Source organism: Danio rerio, chromosome 11 (genome assembly GCF_052040795.2).
Source record: "Danio rerio strain M-AB ecotype USA chromosome 11, GRCz13ab, whole genome shotgun sequence".
In the NCBI taxonomy this organism is placed as follows: Eukaryota; Metazoa; Chordata; class Actinopteri; order Cypriniformes; family Danionidae; genus Danio; species Danio rerio.
The window spans coordinates 40765761-40779471 of NC_141031.1; the positions used below are offsets into that span (position 1 = coordinate 40765761).

Sequence of the window (13711 nt, forward strand, 5' to 3'; positions counted from 1 at the left end):
AAGTCCGTCCCTGCTTCTGTATAAGCAACACATAGGCCTACAATGGAAGGCACTGGATAGAGGTTGCCTTTTTAAATATGAAGAACTCTGATGCAAAAACCTTTAAGTACCACCTGAATTTTCTTCTAAACTAAACACTTTTTTCAGGCTGCTATGTGTAAATATAGAAATTTCAGAGATTATGTTATTTACATTGCTTTTAAAGTAAAATAACTAAACAAACACGGAATGCTCATTTTAGATCAACATTTCTGATGGCACTTAGAGGATTTTGCATCTATTATCTTCATATGTTCTTTTGACAAACCTTTTTTAGGTTTAAAACAAGTAAAACGAGAGTAATTCACGACAGAATTTTCATTTTTGAGTGAACTCGGACCTTGTGTCCATTACTATGGACATCGCATTTAAGTCCCTGTTTTTTCGTCGTTCTTGAACATTTCATCTAATGTAAAGCTTGTGGTCAATGAGAGTAGACGGTTGTCATCCAGTCAAATGGCAGTAAGGCTCAGCATGTTGTAATTTAGAAAAGAAAAAAAAAACACTACACTGCAAAGCAGCATGGCATTACTTCACTCCAGACACAGAAGCCACATTTACAATGTTTTTATTCAGATTTATTGATATATTTGCCAACATTTCAGTAGTGTATGAGTGTGAATGAGTGTGTATGGATGTTTCCCAGTGATGTGTTGCAGCAGGAAAGACATTCGCTGCGTAAAACATGTTGGATAAGTTGGCAGTTCATTCCACCAGATTAATAAAGGGACTAAGCTGAAAAGGAAATAAATTATGTTTGCGAAGTACGACACTGAAAAAAAAATGTCTGCAAAATTGACATTGACATGAAAATTATGAGTTGAAGTTGTTTACTAGCACTTAACTTAAAAAAAAATTAGTGAATCCAAAGAATAATGTTTGAACACTTTTTTTCCAACTATAATGACCTGATTGAAATGGACAAAAATAATATATATATATACTTAAAAGTTGTTGAATTTTTATTATCGTAATTTGGTCTCATTTGTAGGAACATCAAGACCTGTGTTAACATACTTTTACATTTGTCATAAACTTGGAACATAATTCAGGTCTGAAGCGGTTAAGACACAGGTGTTAAACTCAGTTCCAAAAGGGCCGCAGCTCTGCACAGTTTAGTTCCAACCCTAATTAAACACACCTGATCCAACTAATTGAGTCCTTCAGGCTCAACAGGTAAGTGTGTTGGAGCAGGGTTGGAACTAAACTGTGCAGGGCTTCGGCCCTCCAGGAATTGAGTTTGACACCCCTGGGTTAAGACAATACGAGTCTGCCTGTCTTGCCTTTGTTGTTGGTGTATTTTTGGTTAAAATGTGTTTTTTCTTTTCTTTTTTAAATCTTTATGACTTTGTCACAGCACATCAGGTTAGTAGACTAGCAGCAAATCAATGTTAAGCTTTTTGTCTCAGAAAATACATTGAAATTAATTGAAAATATAAAGCACAAGTTTTTAATGTTGTGAAAAACCTGTAACCATTGACTTTAATATTAGGAAAAACAAACATTAAGAAAGTCAATGGTAACAGGTTTCCAACATTTCTCAAAATATCTTCATTTGTTTTTAACCGAACGCACAAAATGAAACCTGTACCATTGACTTCCTTAGTAGGAAAAACAAAAATAACATGAAAGTCAAAGGTTACAGGTTTCTAACATTCCTCAAAATATCTTCATTTGTGTTTAACAGACCCAATAAACAGAAACCTGTAACCATTGACTTCCATAGTAGGAAAAACAAACACTAGGAAAGTCAATGGTTACAGGTTTCTAACATTCCTCAAAATATCTTCATTTGTGTTAACCAGACCCAATAAACAGAAACCTGTAACCATTGACTTCCATAGTAGGAAAAACAAATACTAGGAAAGTCAATGGTTACAGGTTTCTAACATTCCTCTAAAAATCTTCCTTTGTGTTTAACACACCAAGATCCAAACAGTTCAAGGCAACTGTGTGAGTACGGCAGAAACCTGTAACCATTGACTTTCATAGTAGGAAAAACAAATAGTATGATAGTCAATGGTTACAGGTTTTTTACATTTCTCAAATTATCTTCATTTGTGTCTGAACCTTTATGAGTTTCTTTGCTCTATTCAACACAAATGAAAACATGTACAAAAGGAAACACACACACACACACACACACACACACACACACACACACACACACACACACACAAAGAGATCCAACTCTGACATTTTAATGGAAAATTTGTTGAATAATTATGAAATTATTCTCCCACAGTTGAATAGAAGCGAAAACATTGTACAGTCTTTTTCACAATATTTCACAGTATTTACATAAACTCAGTGCTGATAAAGCATCACTGCACTACAGTAGCGCCCCCTGCTGGTCTCCAGCAAACACACGCGCACAAACCTAGGTCAATACCAACCCAATACACTCCCGGTCCAGTTCAATATACAAAACGAGTAGAAATATTAAAGATAGAAGCATAAATGAACCATTATCTGTACAGTATTTAAGTACATTTCACAGAAGAACTGATCTCAAATAAAGCGCACGCTGTGAAGCCGACTTGTTTGGTATGATTTCAACAGAACGGCAAACAAAACTAAAACCCCAACACAGATGTTTCCTGCAAACATCCCTTTTAAGAGCAGAGGTTTGAAAAGAGATGTTTACAAGGACAATTCGAATCAGAGATAATAACTAATATCTATTTACAAACAGTGGTGGTGCTGTGAAATGTCTTTTCTTCTTCCCACCATTAATTAATCTCTATTCCACAGGGAATAAACAGTCGCCACATTAAACCAATGGTCATAAAGTGGAAAAATATAATCTCAGTTCAACTAAACGTTATCTTTCCAGGAAACGGTGTTTGTAAACATCTGCCCCCTTCACATTAGAAATGTCCTTCACATCGTAAAAGAAAATGATTAAGCAAGTCGTATTTTACAAACTAAAGTCAAAAGTTTTCTTCTGGTGGACACATTCACATATGTACATTAACACCGATATCTTGCCATTGCACGCATGTTATATGCATAACATTCTTCATGCATGTATGAAATACGCAACCTATATCAATATTTTGCTCTTTTTAGATTTTTTCAGTCGTCGTGGAGTGTCAAAGATGAACAAATGAATCAACCGAAGGTAAAAGCTGAAAAATCAAGAACACGTCCAGGTCATATTTCACCCACAATAATTCAGTTATGAATCTAGTGAGATGACCACACATGATAGATCATGTCAAATGTATGGAGCATTAAAGTACAATTAATGTTGAGATTTTAATTAAACATACAGAAAATGTACCATTTAAGATTCTCCTTAAAGTACAAATTCTCTAATGTGAATACAAACCTTCATGCTTCTTACATAATGGGTTTAAAGGGATAGTTCACCCAAAAATAAAAACAAACTCGCAATTTACTTTTGTTTACTTACTTTACTCAAGTGATTCTGAACCTTTATGTGTTTATTTGTTCTGGTAAACACAAACGAAGATATTCTGAGAAATGTGAAAAACCTGTAACCATTGACTTTCATAGTCATTGTTTTTCCTACCATAGAAAACTACTAACAGAACACATAAACAGAAACCTCTTACCATTGACTTCCATTTTAGGACATACAAGCACTATGAAAGTCAATGGTTACAGGTTTCTAACATTCCTCAAAATATCTTTATTTGTGTTTAACATAACTAATAAAAAGAAACCTGTAACCATTGACTTCTATAGTAGGAAAAGCAAATAAAAGAAAAGTCAATGATTACAGGTTTTACTAACATTTCTCAAAATATCTTCATTTGTGTCTGAACCGTGAACATAACAAATAAGGAGGAACCTGTAACCATTGACTTGCGTAATAGGAATGGTTACAGGTTTCTAACATTTCTCAAAATATCTTCATTTGTGTTTAACAGAACAAAAAACAGAAACCTGTAACCATTGACATCCATAGTAGGAAAAAACAAGCACTTTGAAAGTCAACAGTTACAGGTTTCTAACATTTCTCAAAATATCTTCAGTTGTGTGGAAACCTTCATGAGTTTCTTTGTTCTGTTAAACACAAATGAAGATATTTTGAGAAATGTTAGAAACCTGTATCCATTGACTTCCACAGAAGAAAAAACAAATAACATGAAAGTCAAAGGTTACAGGTTTCTAACATTTCTCAAAATATCTTCGTGTTTAACAGAACTAATAAACAGAAACCTGTAACCATTGACTTCCATAGTAGGAAAACATATAACATAAAAGTCAATGATTACAGATTTTTCAAACATTTCTCAAAATATCTTACTTTGTGTCTGAACCTTTATGAGTTTATTTGTTCTGTTAAACAAAAATGAAGATATTTTATGAAATGATAGAAACCTGTAACCATTGACATCCATAGTAGGAAAAACAAACACTATAAAAGTCAATGGTTACAGGTTTCTAACATTTCTCAGAATATCTTCATTCGTGTCTAAACCTTCATGAGTTTCTTTATTCTGTTAAACACAAATGAAGATAATTTGAGAAATTAGACAAACCTGTAACCATTGACTTTTATAGTGTTTGTTTTTCTTACTACAGAAGTCAATGGTTACAGGTTTCTAACATTCCTCATAATATCTTCATTTGTGTTTAACAGAACAAATAAACCGAAACCTGTCACCATTGACTTTCATAGTAGTAAAAACAAATAACATGAAAGTCAGTGGTTACATGTTTCTAACATTTCTCAAAATATCTACATTTGTGTTCAACAGAAAAAAAAGAAACTCAAACAAGTTTGTAAAAAAAAAGGGGTAAATGAGGAGGTGAACAATCCCTTTAAGTAAAACAGAACGTTGGTCTGAAATATGACCTGGAACTATATTCACAAGATTCAGCTTATAACTTAAAGCTAATCAAGTTTTATATCTAACAAGTGAACGCAAGCAGAACAAAGCTCTCATGCAGTTCCAACTCATTAGAGAAACACTGGCTACGAAATTATTGATGGTTTGGTTGAAGGGCCTCTTGCTTTCAGTCGTCGCCTGCAGCTCAAAGCGTTTCATTATTAACCTGCGTCTGACACGCAGCCAGAGACACCTCAGAGATTTCACCGTGACCCAAACGCAACGAGCTTCAGTTTCAAGACCTTCTAGAAACGACTGCTGTCCTAATTAATCAGGGACTGATCTGCTCGGTCAGTTAAAGGACACTTGGGTTCAAGAAGCTGCCAGAGAGACGATGAAGCCACACCAATGCAGTCGGAGGAGGAAATCTTGCAAAAAGCACGTTCAGGTCTTGGTGTTAAAGTAAAATAATGAAGAGACTAAATTTAGCATATGAATGAGGGAGGGGGGGGGGGGTAATTAACTGTTGATGTTAATTTCTCTTAGGAATCTATGTTATTTTTTGATAAAACGTGTCATTTGTGCTTCAAAAAATGCAACTCATTGGGTCAAAAAACAAACAGGCAAAACTGAATTAAAGGGATAGTTCACCCCAAAATTAATATTCTGTCATATTTACTCATCGTCCACTTGTTACAAATCTGTTTCTTTCTTCTGTTGAACACTAAATAAGATATTGTGAAGAATGTTGGAAAGCAGCAGCTATTGACTTCCAAAGCATTTTTATTTCAATATAGGAGTCAATGGCTGTTTTTTCCAACATTCTTCACAATATCTTCTTTTGTTCAACAAAAGAAGGAAATTATTGTTTAAAACCACTTGAGTGAGTAAATGAGGAATTTTTCATTTTTGAGTGATTTAAATATCTTTTTAATTCATGATGCACTGAAAAGATCAGTTTTTTTAGATCAATATTTACAAGAGTATTCCCTTTATTCCTTAGCCTCAGCATTGAGCCGATGTGGTTTCACTTTACAGACCTCAATGAATTTTCAATAGCATTGTAAATAAAAAAAGTTGACAACTTAAAATTGCAACTTAAACTTGCAGCACAGCTTTTTTGAGTTGACTCAACTTTTAACACAAGTACTGCACTTAACTGGATTTAAATCGAGTCAACCTAAAAAGCTCCGCAGCAGGTTGCCTAACAATTTTTTTTTTTGACAATGAGGTATTAGATAATCTGTGCTTGTATTAACTGGATTAGTGCGATTTTCCTACAATTGTAACTGATTTCTTCCAAATATCTTCTGTTATTCCTTACAAAAACAGCAAACATAACCAAACTAAACTTAAAAAATTAAATATTGTGTGAACTAAAGTTGACTCAACTTAAAATTGTAAAGCAACTTGCTGCACAGCTTTTTGAGTACTCCACTTTTAACCCAAGCACTGCACTTGACTGGATTTAAGTTGAGTCAACTTAAAAAGCTCTGCAGCGAGTTGTCTTTTATGTTTTAGTTGAGTTAACTCAAAGCTCTGCAGCAGGTTGCTTTTCAATTTTAAGTTCAGTCAACTCAAAAAGCTCTGCAGCAGGTTGCTTTTCAATTTTAAGTTGAGTCAACTTTTTTTCACAGTGAGCTATTAAATAATTTTTGCTTGTAATATTAACTCTTAAAGTGCCGCTAAAACTACTTTCCACTGGGTTCCACTGAGCTACTGTCACCTACATCTTGTATGACATAAGGGTGAGTAAATTAACAGCAAAAATATACATTTTTGCAAGAGCTATCCCTTTAAGACCTTTTGCAACTGTAAATTTTTATGATAATTTAGCTCTTTATCGTCCCGAAATTCAAGACTTTTTGTTTTGCAAATCTCATTTTACTCAAGTACTTGCATTAAATGATAATACTGCAATACAGTAATTTGAAAAAAACATGCATAATATTCATGAAACTAATGCTGTAACGCCATTAATCTTAATGATGTTTTTGGAATATTTGCCTACATTTTATTTTCAGACCACGATGTTCTTTAAAGATTCCCCCAAATGTCATCTAAATGAACAGTATAATCCTACAGTTAAAGTGACTAAAAATGGTGCATTTTGAGTTGTTTTTTGATATGCATGACAAATGCATGACTTTTATGCTTCAGAGGTGTCTAGCAAGTTTTTTTTGAAACGCTCAGGCAGGATTTTATGGCAAAAGCTTAATAAATACAACATTAAATTAAATGCTATTTAAATGAAGCATTTTTAGAAGAAACTAAAAAAAATCAATTACTTTTGAAAGTGGACCCTTAGAAACCTTTACATACAGCAATCAATGTATTTAAAGGGACAGTTCAAACAATATCATTTACTCAAAAACAAAAAAAGATACTTTGAAAAATGTTGGAACTTGTAAACCCCATTTTCCCCCCTACTATAGATGTCAATGCTTACCGACTACCAATATTATTCAAAATGTCTTCTGTAATGCTAAACAACAATCAAAAATAATAAAATAAAAATGACTAGTTTTTAAACATGAAAGTGAGTAAAATTAATTATTGCGCGAACTATCCCTTTAAGGACTTTCTCCAGTGAGATGGCAATCACTTAAATAATCTTATCTTTTCGGCTCCAGGACATTGAGTCCTCCTCACAGATGGTGACCTGAATCAAACCACACAACACTGTTACATAAAAACTGCCCCCTTTTGCACATTTGGAAAATCCATTACATTGTTGTTTAAGGGGGGGTCTGAAATTAGAAAAGAGCTTAATGATCGTTGAGCATATAATAACTTTCAAATCTCCGTTTAAGCTCTGCCAGGTGATGCAAATGCATTCAGGACAGGAGTGAGAGATGAAGCAGGTGGTAATGTTCCATAGCCTGTGCGTGATGAGTGGAAAATTCAACAAAAGTCGCAACCATAAAGGCTAAACAGGCGGAAACATGGTCCTAGATGCTCTAGGGTCTCGACATCTTGGGAATGTTGGGAGGGAGGTCAGATTAAATGGTTACTTGGTTACTTGCCGTTACTAATAGTCATTTGCTCAAGTGCTTAATAGTGCAGGATTCTGACCATAGTAACTTTCTAGTTCTTGAGTCACCACTGATTGGCTCGAAACTGGACACTTTGTATTAGCAACTTTAGGATTACAGCGCTGTGAGATAAATCGAAAAGCAGGAATGCTTCACGTTTTTTTGGAAATAGATTGATTTCAAGTCACTAAAAGTTAAAAATGTTGAGTTTTACCATTTTTGAATCCATTCAGTCGATCTCTGGGACTAGCGGGAGCACTTTTAGCTTAGCTTAGCATAAAACATGGAATCAGATTAGACCATTAGCATTTAAAAAAATGTCATTGATAATTTTCCTATTTAAATCATGACTTCTGTAGCTACGTCATATACTAAGAACAACATAAAATAAAAAAAGTTGCTATTTTCCAAGTCAAGATGTCTAGGAACTATATTTTGATGCTGTAACATGGCAGCAGCAGGTGCAGTGCACTTAAGCAGCACATGAAAATATGAAAATAGCAACTTTTTAATTTCCATTGTTCTTAGTACACAATCTAACCACAGAAGAGTCAGGCTTTAAATAGGAAAACAATCAAAAACCTTTCGTTTTGGGGTGAGATGCTAATGGTCTAATCAGATCCAATGATTTATGCTAAGCTAAGCTAAGCTAAAAGTGCCTCCGGATATGAGATAAATGCATAAAAATGGTAAAGCTGTTTAACTCTAGAGGACTAGTAAAACTAGCCTATTTACAAAAAAATGGAGTGTTCCTTTTAAGGGAGTTTTGGTCATTGCAATAGAGAGCGGTGGGCCACATCCGTTTGACAAAAGCATTATGAAGCCACAGGCTGAGGTTTTTTTTTTTTCACCTGTAGTATCAACATATATCCTGACTAAACATCACTACAGGCCTCCTTCACAGCAAATCATTCTGCATAAGTTTGCTATAGCTCTCACACTGCAAAACCTATGACAAAAGAAATCCCTTAGTCGGCTTCAAGAACAGACTACTTTGGTGCAAATTAAGTGCCCCATAACAGTTAATAAATAAAGTGTATTTAAAACATAAAAATGCACTCACTTCTTGGGAAACTTGATCAACTAGGAGTGAAATCCCAAAGAGAAATGAGAAGGAATCAAGAATTTGTGGAGCTATGATTTGGTAGACAATTTGCCAACCAATAAAAAGAGGTGCTAGTGCTCCCCCCTGCAGTACCCTATTCCCTCCCCTGACCGGAAAGGCCTCTGAATCAGTGGTCAAATGGTCAAAGATGAGGCCAACCGATAGCAGCGATGTCCTCTCAGTCTTGAAGAATCATTTGGGAATCTCCAGGGCCATTACTGCAGGTTTGGTCTTGAAGTACTGATTGAATCGTAGCACTGCATAGCTAGACAGAAAAAAACAATAACTATTAATGTTACAATTTGAGGACATCATAATTATCCCAAACATAACTGATATATAAAACTGATATACTTGATAAAAAGTCTTGTTTTAAAAGTTCCTAAAAGTTTTAGGAACAACAAATAATAACTTGACTTCTAGTTGATCATTTGTTATTAGAAGTGGCATATATTTAAAGGCAAAGGCCTCTAGATTACACTTATTTTACCAAAATATAATATTATTATACCTTGATTATTAATTATTTAATCAGAACAGTAAGGTCTAAATTTGCTTAGACTTAAATAACTTATTAATAAAGTCATCTGGAATGGCAAAGGAAGCGTTCTTGCAGGACTCCCAGAGTCCCATCTTCAATGCCTCCTCCATCTTACTGCAGACATGCTTAATAATGTTCATTATCTGGTGACTAGCTTGACCAATCCTGGAGCACCTTGACCTTCTTTGCTTTCAGAAACTTTGATGTGGAGGTTGAAGTATGAAAAGGAGCGCTATCCTGCTGAAGAATTTGCCCTTTCCTGTGGTTTGTAATGTAATGGGCAGCACAAATGTCTTGATACCTCAGGCTGTTGATGCTGTCATCCACTCGCACGACCCCCAAACTGAATGTAACCCCAAACCATCTCTTTTCTTCACTAATATTGACTGATTTCTGAGAGAATCTTGGGTCCATGCGGGTTCCAATAGGTCTTCTGCAGTATTTGTGATGATTGGGATGCAGTTCAACAGATGATCCACCGGGAAAATCTATATTTACTTTTCCAAATGATCAACTAAAAGTTGTTATTTGTTGCTCTTACAACTGTGATCAACTACATATATATATATATATATATATATATATATATATATATATATATATATATATATATATATATATATATATATATATATATATATATATATATATATATACATACATATATACAGTTGAAGTCAGAATTATTAGCCCCCCTGAATTATTAGCGCCCCTGTTTATTTTTTCCCTAATTTCTGTTTAACAGAGGGAAGATTGTTTCAGCACATTTCTAAGCATAATATTTTTAATAACTAATTTCTAATAGCTGATATATTTTATCTTTGCCATAATGACAGTAAATAATATTTGACTAAATGTTTTCAAGACACTTCTATACAGCTTAAAGAGACATTTAAAGGCTTAACTGGGTTAATAAGGTGAACTAGGCAGGTTAGGGTAATTAGGGAAGTTATTGTATAACAATGGTTTGTTCTGTAGATTATCGGAAAAAAAATTAGCTTAAAGGGGCTAATAATTTTGTCTGAAAAATGTTTTTTAAAAAATTATTGACTTCCTTCATTGTAGCCGAAATAAAACAAATAAGACTTTCTCCAGAAGAAAAAATATTATCAGACATACTGTGAAAATTTCCTTGCTCTGTTAAAAATTATTTGGGAAATATTTAAAAGAGAAAAAAAAAAAATCAAAAGGGGACTAATGATTCTGACTTCAACTATATATATATATATATATATATATATATATATATATATATATATAATTACAGTTTATGTATTTCGCTGATTATATGAATCTTAAAAGGGTTTTTAAATTGTTTTAATATGACTAAACATTTTTTAAACAAAGTATAAAAATAATAATGGAAATACTGTGAAAAATTCCCTGCTCTGTTAAGCATCAGTTGAGGAATATTAGCTTTTTCTGAGCCACAATGTTGGATTACATATAATATTAGTAAATACATAAAAAAAACAAAGTATGTAACACTAATAAAGACATGACAAGGTACTTTTGTGAAATTCTGTTATATTTTAGCCCTAAGACCTGGTAATCTTCTTTTTACTTCAAAATACACAATGACTTTTAATAAAATCAATAGTATTTGTGTTTTCTTCATGTATTGAGGTTGATTTATCAAACCGGCTGTGAGATTCCTCCTGATCTGATGTGCGCAGGCAGGGATTTGTTGTTAAGCGGTGCAGCCTGAGAGGAGCCACGACCTGTTGCTTAGAAACTGGCAATGTAGGAAGTTTGCAGAATATATTACTTGAGCCAGTTTAATAAAAGTGAACCACGATGCCTACGAAAATATCCTCAGCCTACGGATGATATAACTCACAAACCTTCCCAAAAAAATAAAAAATAAAAAAAATCAACAACTAAAGTATAACTGAAGTAAAGTTTCAGATACACAATCCTGAAGATTCAGTGTGTGGTTTATGTTGCTAAAGTCACAGAGGGTGTAATTCACTTGTCCTAAATCAAATGTACTTTTCAACTCTTGAAAACAAACCCCATTGACTGGCAACAGAAGGACCAATCCACAGCCATTCATGCACAGTATGTGGGAGAGCTTCATAGAAGACCTCAACCTCCAACTGAGGCATTCATACACTGATTCAGCTTAATGTATTTTTAAGGTGCAAAGACAATTGACACTGCTTTTAGGACTTGTTTTTTATGTCAAAGATGTCTTATGTATTTTAGGTCTGATGTGTTTCTTTCTGTTCGATAGCAAACTTTGGACTTGGATAATAATATCTTGATATACACAAAAATATTTCTAAAATTTCCAAATGTATGCACGAAGAAATGCACACTTTTCACAAGACTGTTATGATGTGTTTACCGGCATCTTAAATCCTTAAAAGTTTTTAACATTTCACAGGCCACTTTATTAGGTACTCCTTACTAGTGACGGGTTGGACCCCCTTTTGCCTTCAGAACTGCCTTAATTCTTCGTGGCGTAGATTCAACAAGGTACTGGAGATATTCCTCAGAGATTTTGCTCCATATTGACATGATAGCGTCACACAGTTGCTGCAGATTTGTCGGCTGCACATTCATGATGCGAATTTCCCGTTCCACCACATCCCAAAGGTGCTCTATTGGATTGAGCTCTGGTGACTGTGGAGGCTATTTGAGTACAGTGAACTCATTGTCATGTTCAACAAACCAGTCTGAGATGATTTATGCTTTATGACATGGTATGTTATGCTGCTGGAGATAGCCATAAGAAGATGGGTACACTGTGGTCATAAAGGGATGTACATGGTCAGCAACAATACTCATACTCAATACTCAATAATAAAAAGATCCCCTACACCATTACACAACCACCAGCAGCCGGAACCGTTGATACAAGGCAGGATGGATTCATGCTTTCGAGTTGTTGATGCCAAATTATGACCCGACCATCCGAATGTCACAGCAGAAATTGAGACTCATCAGATCAGGTGATGTTTTTCTAATTTTGATGAGCCTGTGCGAATTGTAGCCTCAGTTTGCTGTCTTAGCTGACAGAAGTGGCACCTGGTGTGGTCTTCTGCTGCTGTAGCCCATCCGCCTCAAGGTTGGACGCGTTGTGTGTTCAGTGATGCTCTTTTGCATTACTCGGTTGTGACGAGTGGTTATTTAAGTTACTGTTGCCTTTCTATCAGCTGGTACCAGTCTGGCCATTCTCCTCTGACCTCTGCCATCAAAAAAGCATTTGCGCCTACAGAACTGCCACTCACTGGATTATTTCTTTTTTTCAGACCATTCTCTGTAAACCCTAGAGATGGTTGTGCGTGAAAATCCCAGTGCATCAGCAGTTTCAGAAATAGTTCAAAGTCTAACCTTTCTTCTCAATTCTGATGCTCAGATTGAACTGCAGCAGATCGTCTTGACCATTTCTACATGCCTAAATGCATCGAGTTGCCGCCATGTGATTGGCTGATAAGAAACAAGCGTTAACCAGCAGGTGGACAGTTGTACCTAATAAAGTGGCCGGTGAGTGTATGTATTAATGCATCATACCATCTTTGCATCAAATTACAAAAAATTAATCTCTGCTTATGCAAGGCATTTGTAATGCAGTGTGTATGGGGGCAGGATAGTAAATTTGATGTTGTTCTCTCTTCTGGCTGCTGCTATTAGTCTCAGTCCTTTTTCTGAAAGTCTTAACAACACCATCATTGACTTTTTCTTTATGTTTCAATAGCATAATCATTTTAACAGTATATTAAAATAAATTTTTTGGCGAAATATTATATACACTTTTGAACAGTTTTTTAAAATAATTCTACAATTATATAAATTTTAAATAATTTAAATTAAAAATTCTCTCTAATATTGACAATCAAGTGCATAAAAAATTGCAAACATAACATTAAATCTTTCATTAGCATAATCATTTTAATTCATTCATTTTTTTTTCGGCTTAGTCCCTTTATTAATCTGGGGCTGCCACAGCAGAATGAGCCACCAACTTATCCAGCATGTTTTTATGCAGCGGATGCCCTTCCCATCACCGGGAATGCATAATCATTTTAACAGTATATAATAATATATACTGTTTTGCAAAACATTCACATACTAATGGATTTTTATAAAACAATTCTAATATTACATTTAAAATTACAATATATTTAAATTTTTCCCAGAGATAGGTTGTGGCTGAAAGGGCATCCGCTGTGTAAAAACG

The 13711-nt window shown here is 34.5% G+C and overlaps 1 protein-coding gene and 1 long non-coding RNA gene across 6 annotated transcripts in view; one reads left to right on the forward strand and one right to left on the reverse strand.

The window, feature by feature from the left end:
* The first annotated feature begins 591 nt into the window (after positions 1-591).
* LOC147841870 (uncharacterized) lies at positions 592-2479 on the forward strand. The gene is made up of 2 exons (XR_015503068.1): positions 592-1802; positions 1921-2479. It is a non-coding gene; the product is annotated as an uncharacterized LOC147841870 (long non-coding RNA).
* The window catches only part of etnk2 (ethanolamine kinase 2), a 38803-nt gene continuing 27316 nt past the window's right edge, over positions 2225-13711 (reverse strand). Inside the window, exons 8-9 of one of the 5 annotated variants that reach the window (XR_015501967.1) lie at positions 6480-9249; positions 2225-6230 (exon numbers count right to left, since the gene is read on the reverse strand). Coding sequence is in view for 1 of the 5 variants with exons in the window: in NM_001034175.2 (NP_001029347.1) it covers positions 9177-9249 (73 nt within the window). In the remaining 4 variants the exon portion in view is untranslated. 5 annotated transcript variants of the gene reach the window in all.